Genomic DNA, 17,154 nt, shown 5'->3' with positions numbered 1-17,154 from the left:
AGGGTTAATGAAAGAGCTATGTTTAAATGTCATGTAGAGGGAAATGTATTGCTTGTGACTCCATCTTTTACATCCAAGCAAGGTAAGGGGCAGCAGGCACTACTTCTAATCATTTTAAAAATGTATTTCCTTTCTTGAGTAAACTAGCACAACTATGCTAGGTTACTTGCTTTTTGTGTGAGTAGAAGAAGGTGGGATGGATAAAAAAGAACTAAAAATTTTAAAAGGCAATTTAAAAAATGATGCCATGGATACTATGCTGTTTTAGAGATTAGCAATATTGGGGGTTGACCTCTTGCAGTGTTATTTTAATTTTTGATTGGCATTGGGAGCATTCCTGAGGGGCTCATCGCCTAGAAGCACCCAACGCTACTAGCTCCAACCCCGTTGGGGAAAAATGGTTGAAAGCGTTTTACTCCGTTTTGAAGAGGTTTGAATGGCAGGGGACTCTTCCCTCCATGTCCCACAGGTGCCTGTGTCCTAAAGATGCCTATTGGGCGCTCGGGAGGTTTGCTTTTCCAATTCTCAGAAGATCTGGTGGGGGAAAGCTCCATCCTTATCCTGTATGCATCCTTTCACAGCTGTTAATAGTGTGGTGGGAATAGCTGGAAAAGTTTTTGCCCTCGCAATCTTTAAAAGATTTGAGACCCTTAAGGAAGGAACCCATTAAACCGATGTTTCTCAACCTTGGCACCTTTAAGATGTGTGAGCTTTAACTCCTAGAATTCATCAGCCATTATGCATAGTTGCCAAGATTGAGAAACGTATGAAATATAGCGCAGTGAGCGAGGGAAACGCTGCAAGGGTCTTTACTGTTCCAAGTGCCGTTCTAGCCAATAGAATCTACTCTATAGTTCCCCGAGATTAAAAAAAAGAAAAAGAAAAGAACCGCTCTAGCTTTATTATCCCGGAAATGATGTAGCAAGAGCTGGTGCCTGGAAGTGCCTAATATCAGTTTCCCACGGGGGAACCCTTCCGGCTTGGTTCCCTTCGTTTCCTGTAGACTTAAGGCGAGCGTCTCCTTTCAGAATGCAAACTCTATCGTTTTAACTCCTAGCTGTCAGATTCACCTGCGCGGTGAATTGCATAGTATAGTTTCCTTCTCAGAAAACTGTAGGGGAGCTGCTTGAGAATAGCTCCTGTTAATACGGAAGGGGATTTTGAACAAGATAAATGGTTGGCAATCAGTTCTCCGTAAGGCTGCTAAACCTAGTGGCGGCAAATTTGAAAAAAATGGTAGGTTTTTAAGGCGCAGGTCTTTGTCTCGCTCGTTTCGTAAGTGTGATACCTGGCTTGCTGTCATATGCAATAGTAATGTAGCAATATTGTGGAATTCTAAGAGGTCCAAGAAGAATAGCAGGCAATTAACAGTGAGATGGGACATGTTTCTAGGTTCCTAATTTTTTTTCCCAAATCGGCAAACTGTAATGCGTACCGTAGATCAAGCCTTTGAACGTGTACATTCTTGCTTTTTCTTTAAAGTCATCAAATACAAAGGATGGTGTCCTCCAAGACAAGCGTAGCAAGATCATGGCTAGAGGGCTTCCGAAGCAAAAGCCGATTGAAGGAGTTAAGCAAGTGCTGCTTGTAGCTTCTGGTAAAGGGGGTGTTGGAAAGTCCACAACGGCTGGTAAGTCGTTCATATTATATTAGGAATATGATATATGCATAACTGTGTTTAACGTTTTAATGTATGTATTCCATTTATTATTACCATTATTACATTTTCCATAACTTGTTTGTGTGTGTATATGCATACATAACATTCACACACACACATGCATGCATATAGACACACATATATACACATTTACACACATGCATGCATAATATTCATATACACACATATTCATGCATATACACACACATGCATACATAACATTCATACACACCCAAGGCAGCAAATGATACAGAAATAGAATTATCAAAAGGAGCAGTTTTTTTAAGATTAATTAATATGCCCAGTCCTTAAGAAGAACCCCCCCCCCCCAAATACTTTGTCTTCTCTAACTTGCCTTATTTACTGGCCTAAAGATTAGGAAGGAAACAGAGATCTAGGGTCAGATTGCATATAAATAGCATCATGGTTGAAAAGAATTCACTGTTTCTTCTTACCCCCTCCAGTAAATTTTAGAATGTTGCTTTCCAAGCAGCATCCATGGAATAGGGTGAGGAAACTATACAGGCTTGAAGTCTGGAAGTTTTTCCAGCCCTTTTATGAACAGTGCTATAGGGGGGCTTAAAGTGGTGTATATGTGTGTGTGTGTGTGTGTATTTTTCATTCCAGAGATTAATCAGAGCGGAGGCATATAACGTTGTTGTGTATGGAGTTTATGTACATAAGTCTGAGAGTCTGACCAAAATGAATACATGTATTTTGTGTCTGTGCATGGGTTTGTGTTGTGTTTGTGTCTATGTGTTCATGGGAAAGCATATGGAGGGTTGTGTATGTTCTGCTTTGTGCCATGTGTTCAGTAAGGAAAGGAGGAGTCTCTACTCTCCACCATCTTTCCCTTAGGGATGAATTGGGGAAATATTTTCAGGAATGTTTTTCTCTGCAAGACATCTGGATAAGATGAAGAACCAAAGATAGCTCTGCTTTTAATGGAGCTGACCACAGCAGAATGAATAGCTAGCAAGTAGACCGAGCCTTTGTAATTTTTCTTTGGACAAGGGAGGACTTGAGATTGCACATAAATGCTCCAGACAGTTTCTCCTGGTGAGGAGTCACAAGACAGCATTCTCCAGTTGGTTAGAGCTCTGGAAGATGAGGAAATCGCCATCTGGTTCAAACCATGTTTGGCGCTTTAAAAGGACACAAGTTCTCCTACTTCCTTTTCTAATCACTTTTAGAAATTGTTTGTTAACTGCTTTTTCAGCAATTAGGAATATTTAGATCAACATGCTTTAAAGTATCCAATAATTTCCTTCAATCTCAGCAAAAGAAGTTTTAACTATAAGTGCAGATAGTGCTTGATTTATGACCAAAATCAGGACTGAATTTCAGTCACTAAGTGATGCACTTGTTAAGGAAGTCATGATGTGGCTGGCTCTGATTTTATGACCTTTTTACAGTGGTTGCTAAATAAATGAATAACATAATTAAATGAGTAACATAATTATTAAGTGAATCATGCTCTCTTGGAACAAATCCAGCTTCCCTCAATTTTTTTTGCTTGTTGGAAGCTGGATAGGAAGGTCACAAATCACAATCATGTGACTGCAAGATGCCGCAATTATCATAAATGCAAGCCTGTGGCCAAGTGCCCAAATTGCGATACCTGACCATGAGGATGGTTGACTGTCATCACTTCAAGGACAGGTTGTAAGTTACTTTTTCCTAGGTTGTCGTAACTTTGAATTGTCATTAAATGGTTGTAAGTCAAGGGCTACGTATATAAGAACTGAATAACAGTTTTTTTTCAAATAAACCAAAAAAGGGTGATTAAAAATTTGATTTTAGAAAGTTAAAGAATTTGGAAATAAGAATTTGGAATTAATGACAATTCCAAAATTATAATTTTCTGTAGGAGAATGCTTTTGTTTTGGATTATATACCGTATTTTTCAGAGTATAAGACGCATCTTTTTCCCTCCAAAAAGAAGGTGAAAATTTGGGTGGGTCTTATACACCAAATGTTGCCCCATCCACCCCCACCAGAAGCCAAAAACATGAAGCACGGAGGCAGCGATGGTCTGTGGCAATCCCTGCAGCCTGGAACAGCTGATTGGGGGTATTCCAACAGTCTGATCCACCCGCCAATCAGCTGTATTGAATCAGGTTGCAATAAGTGCTGAAGCTTATTCATTGGCTGACCATATTACCATGTGTCAGCTAAATACCATGGTTGCTGGTAGGCAGAGGCAGAATTTGCCTTCTTATTATTTTCCTCCCCAAAAGCTAAGCTGCATCTTATACTCCAGAGTGTCTTATACTCCGAAAAATACAGTAATTTAATTATTTAGAAAAAAAAAACATAATAAATAAGGCTTCAAAATTGGATATTAGAAGGATCAAGAAGGAACTAAAAATTTCATTTAAAGGAGAAGTGAAATTAAATTTGATTCACTAATACAATTAAGTAAACTAGTTTGAAACATTAGACATATTTCATATTTTTGAACAATGAATCCAAAAGTTAATTTTATGAGTTCTTCTCTTTATAATGTTTAAAGGATGCTATGAAACAGAATCAATTTTGCCTGACAAGATTGAGACTGATCTGAAAGTGGATTTAAAAATGATAGGTTACAAAAATGACCCAGAAAAAGATATTACAATGGACATACAAAAGAAACCAGCTGATATCTTAATAATTGAAAGGCATATACAAATAATAAGAGATGACCTGGATAATTTTTCTATAGGATTTATAAAAAAGACTTGTTAAACTTTGAAGAATTTTGTGAGAAGTATATGAGAAGAAGAGGAGTGCTTGGGGGCAGAATCAAGAGAGGAATCAGTCTGGAGTCATTATGTTTCCACAACCACCCCAAATCTAGCCTCCCTCCCCTTGAATTCCATTAATTCTTATCCAGCATCAATTTAGTGCTGACCATTAGTTGACTATTAGATTTGTGTGTATTGGCTTGAGCAATAAATCTTCTTAACTGGAACTTAAAATGTGATTCTGATTCTTCGCACTTGACAGAAGTGACAAATTTTAAAAAAAGTTCTAGGATATTATGTAAGAGGCTAAAGATTGAAAATTTTAAAGAAAGGAATGAAAAGTTGGTTTATTTGATCAAGGTTAGAATAAATATGTTATCTCTGGTAATGGACTTTTGCTGACATCAGAATTAAAATGACTGGATATTTTACAGACAAGACATGGGATATGGTATGAAGGGATCGTTTATTGCACTTTAATAGAATGTGATAAGTTACTAAAATTGTTTATATGAAGGGGGAAGTCAGTTTATACATTTCCTTTTCTTTATATTCTATTTTTTTCTTTTTTCTTCTTCTTTGCAGCTTTTATTTTTTTGTTTTGTTTTAGTTTGTGTAGCTTTTAATGTTGTAAATTGTATTTTTTTTTAAATGGTTTGTTAAATAAAGAAATACTTTTCTCTGCCACTTGTAGATGGATTTAACCAATTTTCCAATCAGATTTTTTTTGGGTTCCCCTCCCCACCCACACCAAATTTGGTCCCTTTCTGTTGCCAGAGACTTAAAGTATTCTGCTAATGGACAGACAAGCAAAGTCCAAAGCTCATTTCCATAATTTCTTTTTAACATTCCAGGCTTATAGCTAATTCAGTCTGCTGTTTTATTTCCAGGAAGTCCTTTTTTTCTCAGTTATTGCTCCAGCCTTACAAGATTAATATTAATATTCACACCATCATCTGTCTTAACTTTTGCAGAGGTATTTAAGTTTGAATGGCTAGTGAATTGCCACCACTCTTTAATTTCAAATTATTGTGTTTAATCTTCGTCTTATATTTTGGTTTATGTTAATTGTTAATCATGTAGTAATATTCAATTGTAAATCATCATGAGACTTTATTGATTTTATGCTCTCTATAAATAAATAAGAATCAAGATCCCATGCAGTCTTTGGGTGTCATAACATGTTCCCCATCCTAACCTAAAATGTGCAAATTATAGTTTCCAAAGTATTATTTCCAGCATTCTTGTCTATTGATTACAATAACTACAACTCAGTTATTCATTGTCCAGACTTTTTTAAAAAAATTATAGCTCAGCAATATAGACACATTCCTTCTATTAATTGAAGTTTGGTGTTGACACTGCAAGAATTTTGATAAATCCTTTTTCTTCCTTTTTCAGTAAATGTAGCCCTTGCATTGGCAGCAAATGAACCGGTAAGTGACCACTGAAGATTTGTTTCTGGTATTAATAGACATACTACTAACTTCTCTTTAGGAATAGTTTTAAACCAGTTGCAATGCTGTGATTTGAAAAGGTGGCTTTAGATAATAAAGGTTAAATTCTTTTCCCTTCCAGGATTCTTTAAATAAGAATGTTGAAGAAAATGTGAAAATTATTATTTGTAATTGCAACATGAATATTGCACAATAATATGAAGCACTGCACTAAATAAATAAAATGTATTCTTTGAATTAAGATTAAATTTTACAATTTGATGCATGCATATATTCCCTTGTAAAGAATCATAGAATAGGATGGAACCCTAAGCCCCTGTCCAAGACAGGAATCCTTGTAATATCTCAGACAAATTGTTGTCCTATCTTTTCTTGAAAACCTTCCAATAATGGAGCACCCACAGCTCCAGGAGGCAAGATGTTCCACTGCTTAATAGTTCTTGCTGTCAGGAAATTCCTCATTTCCAGGCTGGATCTCCCTCTGATGAGCTTCCAAGCACTGTTCCTTGTCCTATCCTCAGATGTTTTATGGAGAAAAATTGATTCCTCTTCCTCGTTCCAGCCCTTCAAGTATTGGAAGACTGCTGTCATGCCTTCCTTCAGTCTTCTCTTTGTTAAGCTAAACATAGCTAGTTCCTTTAGCTGTTTATCTTTGTTGTTGTTGCTCTGTACTCTTTCTAGGGCCTCAACTTCTTTTTTGAATTGTGGTGAGGAGAACTAGACTCAGTATTCTAAATGGGGACTCACCGGTGCAGTACAGAGCGTTACTATTCCTGTGCAAAAGTCAGGATGAGGAATACCTGGTTGAAATTTGTGGGGGGAAAGTAAATATGAGCTGTCAGCATGGTGTGATAATAAAAAAGAAAAATACAATTTTTAATCTGCATCAATAGATTAGAATTTAAAAATCCTGGGAAGTAATACAGTTTCAGTTTTAATTCAGTCACCTCAACTAATGTGTCTAGTTCCAGTTTCAGAGAAGATAGTTCAACTTCAGAGAAGGATGGTAAGGATTATGATGGCTCTAAAGATTAGGTTCTGTGAAGAAAGGTTGAAGGAGCAGGGCATGTTTAGCTTTGAGAAGATGCAGAGGAGATAAGAAAACATTCTTCAAATACTTGAACAAATGTCATGCAGAAGGAAATAATGATCTATTCTATCATTCCAAAGCATAGAATAAAATATTTAAGTTAGAGGAAGGTATATTCTAATTTTATTCATGTATTTGTTTGATTTGTATCTCATCTTTCTTTTATGAGCCCAAGGTGTCATATGTTTTTCTCCATAAAACAATTCTTTGAGGTAATGCTACAGTCTAATAATAGAAGTAAGTGGCTTCCTTTCACTGGATTCAAATGAAGTCAATTTCTGTTTGATAGGGATGCATTAATGTGGATTCCTGCACTGAGCAGTTTATGAGATTTTATGGATCAAATTCTATGGTGTCTTCCAACTTAAATACATTACATACAACGTATAATATCGTCCCTTTTTAGGGGTCCCTTCGGGGAGAGGGGGCGGTCTAGAAAGCAAATAAAATTGAAATTGAAATTGAAAATTTTTAGATTTTATTTAGTATATGATAGTGAAATAAAACAAAATCTCTGCACATGGAGTAAATTTTTGTAATTTATGTATTTTTAGAATTTCTCCTTGAGGAAGAAATTTCAATTTCCCCCCTCAAGACTCCGCTATAGAGCATTACATATCAAAACAACTAGACACAAAGATAGTTTCTTCCCCCATGTCATCACTCTGCTAAACATCTAACTCCCACAGCATTGTCTTATGCCTAGAGATGCTTACCCATGTAGTAGGCTGTATTGCTATTATCCTTGTCATCTTCTTATCTTTTCCATCTTCTCATCTTTCTCACTGCTGATCTTTCCTACTATGTTCTCCTATTGATATATTATGACTTATCAATTGTTTGTATCTTATGATTTATGATTGATCTTATGATTTATGATTGTATCTTATGATTTATGATCTATGACTTATCACTTTGTTGTTTGTATGTACACTGAAAGCTTATGCACTGGAGACAAATTCCTTGTATGTCCAATCATGCTTGGCCAATAAAGCTGTTCTGTTCTGTTCTGTTCTATTCTTATTCTTTTCTTATTCTATTTTATAATGTGCTAATCCTCATAGAAAATAAAAAAATGAGATTGATAAAGTTTACAAAGCATTGTGCAGATGCTGAAGGTATATGCATGTCTCTAAAGACATGTCTATGAAGACAGCAGGCATTATACTATCTTCCTTCTTAGTCAATTGTAATTTTTCTGATAACAGATTTTAAAAAAAAAAACCTTTCAAAATGGCAGTAGTCAAGTCTGTTCCTCTAGGAAACCTGTAAAGAGGTCTAAGCTCTTCTACTAGGCTGACAGGCATTCATCCTAGGTTGAGTATTTAATGAAAGTGTAATAACCACAGACAATTTATTGTAGCAGAAGCAATTCAAAGTAATAGAAACCAGCTACAATGCATCAAGATTTCTTGTTTATGAAGAGGGTGTTTTAGTGAGGAAACACCAGCTGTGTGTGTGACTAAAGGTGGCACTGATCCAGTTGAGAAACTATGCTTATGCTGTCACCATGTGGGGGGAGTTTCTTTAAAAATTGCTTTTATCAAAGAAAACTGTGATGCTAACCATCAGTTTTGTATGAATTATAGCAAAAGGGAATAATCTGTTTGGTGGTAAAAGAAAAGATTGCTGTTAATTTGCAGTTAGCACATTTTGTGGGAATATAGAAAAGGACACCAAGTCAAATGAAAATAAATAATGAGCCAATTAAGTGAATGCACTGTTTTGTCCACTGGGCTATTTATTTATATTTCAGCTGTTTTGCTTCTTTGAAGTGGGGCATAAACTATATTTAAAAAGCATATAATAAAGCCACCAAAAACAACAAAGATCTAAAAAGGCAAACAATTGTAATAATAATACCCCTTCTGAAGTCCTATTATGCTGCCTCATTGTGGTGGAGGGGGAAATGGCAGTCCTGGGAGGGATAAGCAAAAAATGCTAGATCTCCATGCCAAGGATATATGCTACCTGCAAGGTTATCCAAGGCCTGAAGGTCTTCCCAGCTGCCCAGCTAAAGCAAATAGACAACTATACTAGGCAGCAGAAATATAGGAAGACGAGGAAGATGGATAATCATCAATGCGACAATAAAAGTCATCACTTCATATTGTGGCAGGCGAAGGCAGTGATGACCACTTTTGTATTTTTTCAAGAAAACCACATAGATAAATAAAGCAAAATGATTGACAATAGTGTGCCAGTGGATGTGCATCTCAGATCATGTGGTACTCAACTTGTTAATGAGTGACTGTTGAAGATCTTTTAGTGTACTAAATATGTTTTATAATATGGGTTTTTATAGACTTTGGGATGTCAACTTCCTGACAGCATGCAAGAAAAAGAAATCTAAAGTTGCAAAGACAGAATTATAGTGGGAATATGAAACATGGGAAACCTTAATAGACTGAAAGATGAAATAAATCAGCTCCACATTGAATATTAGGCATCAGCAAAATAAAATGGATTGGAATTGGACACTTTTGCTAGAAGATCGTACTGTTTACTATTAGGAACATGAAGAATTGGAAAGGAAGGGCATTGCTTTCATAATAAGGAAGGATATACCAAAAATAATACTTGAATACAAAGCAGTCATTGACAATCCAAATTATACTTTGTGGACAACTCTTTAGTGTGATGATTGTTCAAGTTTATGCACCATACTGATGTAAAAGTGAAGACTGGTGAATTTTATCTTCCAAGTTCAGTCTGAAATCAACCAAACATGTAAAGTATACTGATTATGTTTGAAGACTGGCATGCAAAATTTAGAAATTACAAATAGTAAGGAAGAAAATGAAGTTGGACCTAGGAAAAAAAATGAAACAGGAGAATAAGTTACTGTTTTCTGCCAATTAAATGATTTCTTCATGCTAACATATTTTTCAGACAACCAAAGTGAGCCTATATTTATGGACATTACCCGATGGAGCACATAGATATCAGCTGGATTATATTATTGGTACAAAGAGATGGAGGAGCCCAGCAACAGCGGCAAAAATATAGTTGGCGGCTGTCTGTACAACATACCATAAACTGCCCATGTTGAAGTTCCACTTCAAGCTAAACAGAAAGAACAAAACCAATTAGTTTTCATAATATGATGGTGAAGATAAACCTGCTGTTTTCAAGATGAATGCCAGGAATTGTTTCGAATTCTTGAAACCAATTGATTGGGAACCAGAGGAGCTGTGAAATCTCATCAAAGGAGTTATAAGAGGATATATATAGCTCAGGGTTGAACTGGAAGAAGCCAAAGCCATGATCATAGTGCTACTAACTAGAAGTCCCATACTTGTAGCCACTTGGTAGGAACAATTAGAGAAAGGTCTCCGGTTTGAGAGAATATGTAGGCAAATATTTAAGAGTATTCGAGTTTAGAATATTAGTATTAGAGCAGACTTAACTTCAAGGCAGTCTTTTCTGGCTGTCTCACTCGAAGAGTTGTCTATGAAATATAATTGTCTCAGTTAATTCTAGCTGGCAGTCTAGATGCTGTTTTTGAACAATATCTAGTTCATGTTTGCATCAGCCATCGACAAAGGAAGATTGATGTTTTTTAAAAATGTAGGTGAAAAGTATCATACTTGTGTATGTATAACATTCATCTCTCCTTTCTAAGGATTGCACCCCTGCATACCTGAAAACAACTGTCTATTTCTGCTCATAGTAATTACAGCTTATTTATTTCCTTTGCAGCATTTATTCTATATTGGTTTTTGAAACAAGATTAAATTGCTGTCAAATACTTAATTTATGGAACTCAGACTTATAGACTGAAGAATAGCCACCCTTAATGTTTATTTTATATATAGATAGATAGATAGATATGTTTTCGTAGATTTTCACGGGTGTAGGTATGCTGGTCTTGTTGTATTCGAGTCTTTTCCCGTGTAAGAATCTTTCACGGGAAAAGACCCGAATACAACAAGACCAGCATATATATATATATATATATATATATATATATATATGTATATGTATATGTATATGTATATGTATATGTATATGTATGTATGTATGTATATGTATGTATGTATTTGTGTTACAGCCCCTGGTATGCCCTGGTATCAGCACAAAATCAGCACAAATACAGCATATATTTATATATATATCTCAGACAGACGGACAGACAGACAGACAGACAGACAGACAGACATTAATATTACATTTTCAAAATAGGAGCAGAAGAAGGAAAAACCTCCAGCAAATTACCAGAAAATCAGAGTACTTTTACTGAAAAATGTAATGAATCAATGAAAACAAGGCCAATTTCAAAAGTGTCCTGTTTAATGCAGTGGGAGCCAGCAGAGGGTGCTCACCAAGCCAAATTTTGTATTCTGCTGTTTCATTCTCCTATGGCCCTCCAGTCATGATGTCATGAAACAAATTTAACATGCGCACATACATCTTTCCTAAAGCAGACTACTTTTAAGGAATTGGAAGTGGGGAGGCCGACTAAAAAAAATGCAAAAGATTCCATAGCCAAGAATTACCTAGGTGTAACACATAATTGCAAATTGACAAGGAACTGAAGTAGTATTATTTTTATAGTCACGGTATATTGAATACATTACATGCTGATATTTACTTTGCATTTTGATGTCTGTCTGCCTTTAGGGAATTTAAATATGGAATCTTAAATTTTACTTAGTGATAGAAAAAGAAAATGGATGAAAAAAGTAATGTATGCAATTACATTTCAAATGCAGAGATCAGAGGAAAGCTAAAATGCTCCCTAATATTTTGATGCATATTATCTCCAAGAAAGGAATGTATCATATTACATGTTCTTTTTTTATTTTTTAAGTAACAAATATTACTTGTTAGCAATATAATTGAGCAAGGAGAAAAAGATATTGATTTCTCTATGTCAACTAATCTCATTTTGTTATTTTCTAGAAGTTCGAACTTAAATTGCCATAATTCTGGCTGTAATTCTCTAATTTTGGAAAAGCTGCTCTAATCCTGCGCCATATTCAAATCTATGAATTTACATATCCTGAGCATCACATATATCTGATGCAGGACATGTCATCTAAGGAGTACATAGCATTGATATCAGCACAGCAAGTAATGCTTTTGCATTTTTTTTAAAAAAAATCAAAATTTTATTAAAATCAAAGATCAGAAAATATGCACAGTTAATAAAATTCAAAATTATATGAATTATAAAATTAGATTAAAATTAGTCAAAGAAATCATTTGTTGAGGTGTCTTCACTATGATCTAATCATAGATAGCAACAGTCCTTGTTACAAATAGATTACTGTCTGACATACAGTATGCAACAGTTTAGTGCAGGACTATCAAACTTGCAGCCTATGGGCTGGACACGTCACATGGTGGCCACGCCCATGCCCAGTTTAGCGAAGGGGGGAAAAGTCACGATATATCACTTGATGCTGCCGTGACAATGCAAGTTTGACACCCCTGGTTTAATGCATATTCTTTTTGTCCTCTGATCTTCGTTGTAATATAGATTTGATTTCAATTTGATGCATATCACAAAGCTGTGAATATATGATAATTTCTCGTGAAAGCAGAAATTATCCCTCCTTTCATGCACACACCTTGAATACTTTAATTCATTGGGGGAAACTTGTCGCCCAGACCTATGTGCAGCTTCCTGGAAATTCACATGCAGTCTCTAACAACTAGATCAGGGCTCTCAAACTCGTGGCCCGCAGGCTGGAAGCATCATGCGCTGGCCATGCCTATGCCCGGTTTAGTGAAGGGGAAAAAGGTCACGATACATCATGTGATGACGCCATGATGACGCAAGTTTGACACCCCTGCTCTAAGACTCTGCTGCTAAATTTCAGGGGTATCAGCGGATCATATTCTCTGCTGCAACTTGATGTTCCCTTCTCTGCTTGGTCTCATCCTGCTGCTGCTTTTTTCCTGTCTTGTCTCTCCTGACATTTACTTTTTCTTTAAAAAACAACAACACCTTTAATAATATAAAAGAATTATAAACTACCAAAAGGCACCGCCCCGAGTCCCTTTGGGGAGAGGGGGCGGTCTATAAATTCAATTAATAAATAAATAAATTAATTAATAAAAGAGAAGAAAAAAGAGTCATGATATTTGGAAGGGGAGAACTCTCCTATCAAAATTTGAACTATAAAGAATTTATACAATAATAAAAAAAGAAACTTAAACAAAATAATGAGCGATGATTTATTAAACCTGCATGCCACCCAGTTCCCAACAACTCTGGGCACCTCGCAACAATAAATTCCAATAAATTCAATAAAAAATAAAGATAAAAAGATGAGAAGCACAACAGATCAGATGGAATGAAGGGAATGATCTCACTCTCTCCTGCCAAAGACCTGTGTGACCAGGTCTTCATGGCTTTTCTAAACACAAGCAGAGTGGAGGCCATCTGGATCTTGGGAGAACCTCATTCCAGTGGGCAGGCACTGCTATAAAGAAGGCCCCAATTCTGCCTCTACCCCCCATAGATGACATTGTTTAATTGAAGGAATCATGAGTGACTCTCTGAAAGGCTCCCCAATCTAGGAAAGAGTGCAGTTAGTTCACCAAAAGGAGTTGTGCAAGCGCAGTGTCCTTGCTGGCAATGGCTGAGATCTTTCCAAGCAGGAGTTGCAAGACCAGGAAAAGCTCCCAGATTGGGCAGCAACTTTGAAGAGAGAAGTGCAACCATCAAGGATGTAATATCCTCAGATCTGGAGTAGATTAATAATTGTATATAATTATGGAACATTACAGCTTAGTTTTCATACAAAATCTTGTTCTTAAAACATCATAACTGCCCAGAGTTGCTGGGAGTGTGGTGACATAAATTTTAATTGATGATCATCAGTGTTAGGGGTATCTCCGTTGGGAGACAGAAAATAGCGCAGCAGAATGTACAGTTAGAGAGAAAGAACGTTGCTAGTAGGAAAAAACACACGAATAGAGTTTCAGACACTGCTAGTAAAAAAACAAGTAGCTTTACTACTAATAATTGCTTCACAAGCAGTGATAGTAGATATTAGATAGTAGATATATGTCCAAACACAATTCAAAGAACAAACAATTGCTTACAGTCCCAGTTCACGTTCCAGTCATCAAGCGAGCAAGTAGTTATCAAGCATAGGACAAGCAGAGAGAGAGAGTGAGCTCTCCTGACTCCCTCTTATTGTAGAGTTAATTACAGCTGATAAGTACATTCACCCATTTAAAGCAACAACGACCATTTGTTATTGTATATAGATATATGTTGCCTACCCAACACTAGGAATATACTCCCAACAATCATCATCATCATCAATATTTCCACTGCTTCAGCTGAATCAGTTTTAGGGTGCACATGTTTCTTCAAGACATATTTTGAAGTGTAGTGTAAAAATATCTTTTCAAAATGTGTTGCAAATTTTTTCAAGAATCCAGTCACAATAATTTAAGTACTTTATAAATATTAAAGTCCAAAGTTTAAGAATGTGGTTCAACAGAATATCAGTATGTTTCATCTTAAATCCCTTATTAAAATCTTAGTTAACAATATTAAGATTATTCAACCCATGGAACAATCAGAGGACATAGTCAATCATATGTGTTGATTTACTTTAAATTTACTGCATCCGTAAGATAAAATATTTGATCTTTAGCATTTACTGCTACTTCTTCCTAAATTGTGCCATTGACTTTCTCTCCATCTCTTTGTGTTTTATAATCCCTCCCTTCTGTCCAAACAGTAAGCCTCATGTAATAATATTAATATTTAAAGTAATTGTTATTCATTTAGCCAGATTTTAAAGGTAGTTCTGTTTTATTTGTGATGCAACTCCTAGTAAACTATTTGAAGGATGATAATAACTCTTTGTCCAGTGAAAATTGTACACCTGTTTTAAGAATTTAAAGAATATAATGAAATAATAAGCTTATTATTAGTTCCCAACTTGTATTCGAGATTTCTTCAAAGCTTGATTCAGTCTGAAATAAATATGCAGATCAATTCCAGAATCTAGGGTTGTTTTTGCTATTAAAATGTTAGAACCTATAAATTGAAAAAAGAGTGTTTGCTAGGTTTGAGCATAAGTAGGCAATTCTGCAAATATTTATCTTTCAAGCAATAATTAGAGGATAAAGCATTAGGGTGATGACTTGAAGGGGTTTGATTAGCTGAAAATACAGATAAAAGGAATGAGTCATGAATTGTCATAATCAGGTAAATTATGTGTTTTGTCTGAGAATAAAGGAATTTGAAAATAGTATTGAAGTCTTTGAAATTAGGCACAAAAATGTGGTTCAGTCTTAAAATTATGGCTTTCGTGTAGGAGACATGAAACAGCATAATCTGTCAGAGTAACTCCAATAGGATGTTAAATAGCTTTGTGCATAATAAAGAAGCCTAATTGTTTTAAAAAAATAATGTTAAAGCAATACTAGCTTTGATCTTCATGATTAAATAAATCGTACATGGTACTGTCTTCCAATGACTTTTACATCAAAAGTGTTAGGAAAAAAGATATTGATTGATTATGCAGTTAGGAAATTGAGATATGCCTCTTAATGGTACAATCAAAAGCATCTTCATGCTTTTACTCATCACATGCTTTCCCATCATTTGGCCTCATGACCATAGACATGTGATTGTAAGGTCTATAGATTTTTTTGATGAAATAGTCTGCTAAGATTTGAAAAATACCAGCATTAGTTGGGTTGTACACTAACTAACATTTAGATTTATATACCGCTTCATAGTGATTTACAGCCCTCTAAGGGGTTTACAGAGTCAGCATATTTCCCCCAACAATCTGGGCCTCATTTTACCACCTTGGAAGCAGTGGTGGGATTCAATTTTTTTTACTACCGATTCTGTGGCTGTGGCTTGGTGGCTGTGGCATGGCTTGGTGGCCGTGGCAGGGGAAAGATACTGTAAAATCCCCATTCCCTCCCCACTCCAGGGGAAGGTTACTCCAAAATCCCCATTTCCTCCCAATCAGCTGGGACTCGGGAGGCAGAGAATAGATGGAGGCAGGGCCAGTCAGAAGTGGTATATACCAGTTCTCCAAACTACACAAAATTTCTGCTAACGCTTCTCCAGAACTGGTCAGAACCTGCTGAATACCACCTCTGCTCAGAAGGCTGGAAGGCTGAGTCAACCTTGAGCTGGTCAGAATTGAACTCCTGTCAGTTGGCAGACTTAGCCTGCAGTACTGCATTCTGACCATTACGCCACCACGGCACTTAGCCGCACTGTGCTTATCCAACACGAATGTACCCATAGTTTAGTGAATAAATAACAGTAGTAGCATAATTAGACCGAAACGTAATTAGGAATCTCTGTTGTTGGTTCTTAGAAAATGATAAGCTATTGTGTATCTCTAGCCTTTATTTGTATTTGGACTTTTATTATTGACACTGTTCTAATTGATATTATTCTTCTGGGAATTTTATGATAGATAGATGATAGATAGATAGATAGATAGATAGATAGATAGATAGATAGATAGATAGATAGATAGATAGATAGAAGGGACGTGCGGTTGGGGGAGGCAAGGGAGGCAGAGCCTCACCTCTCTTCATGAAATAATAGTATATAATATTATATACTATATATTATATATATATATATATATATATATATATATATATATATATATATATATATATATATATATATATATATATATATATATATATATAATATTATATACATCCGTCCGGCTGCGCCCGGGAGCTGCGGAGGCAGAAATGTTGTCGGCGCTCCTGGATGACGAAGCCATGAAAGCGACTGGGGAACGACGAGAACCTTCCTGCCTCTGCTGGATTTCGCGCGCTCCTCACGACTGCAATATACGTCTAGAAGCGGCTTTTATGGCTAATGGGGTTTGGGCTTCCAGCCCAACAGCCCCTGCCACTTCTGGACGTCTATTGCAGTCGCGAGGAGCGCGCAAAGTCCAGCAGAGGCAGGAAGGTTCTCGTCATTCCCCAGTCGCTTTCGAGGACTGCGAAGCGCGAGCCGGCGGAGCACGCTCAGGAAGGCGGGGAATGGGATCACGTGTGCTGGAGGCTGAGGCAGCCTCAGCCTCCAGCACACGTGGTCCCATTCCCCGCCTTCCTGATGACGTCACTAGCCTCACCAGCCATAAACCTCACCGCACGTCACTGATAGATGATAGATAGATAGATAGATAGATAGATAGATAGATAGATAGATAGATAGATAGATAGATAAGTAGGTAAGTAGGTAAGTAGGCA

The 17,154-nt window shown here is 36.3% G+C and overlaps 1 protein-coding gene across 3 annotated transcripts in view; it reads left to right on the top strand.

Moving 5' to 3' along the window:
• The first annotated feature begins 977 nt into the window (after window positions 1–977).
• The window catches only part of NUBPL (NUBP iron-sulfur cluster assembly factor, mitochondrial), a 79,042-nt gene continuing 62,865 nt past the window's right edge, over window positions 978–17,154 (top strand). For all 3 annotated transcript variants that reach the window (XR_014173957.1, XM_081937143.1, XM_081937142.1), the window contains exons 1-3: window positions 978–1,236; window positions 1,483–1,630; window positions 5,791–5,825. Coding sequence is in view for 2 of the 3 variants with exons in the window: in XM_081937143.1 (XP_081793269.1) it covers window positions 1,174–1,236; window positions 1,483–1,630; window positions 5,791–5,825 (246 nt within the window). In the remaining variant the exon portion in view is untranslated. The remainder of the gene's footprint in view (window positions 1,237–1,482; window positions 1,631–5,790; window positions 5,826–17,154) is intronic.

This window comes from Natrix helvetica, assembly GCF_964273705.1.
Source record: "Natrix helvetica genome assembly, chromosome: 1".
NCBI lineage: Eukaryota > Metazoa > Chordata > Lepidosauria > Squamata > Natricidae > Natrix > Natrix helvetica.
Note: the sequence above shows the minus strand (reverse complement) of the source record. Positions and strands in the feature narration are given on the sequence as shown.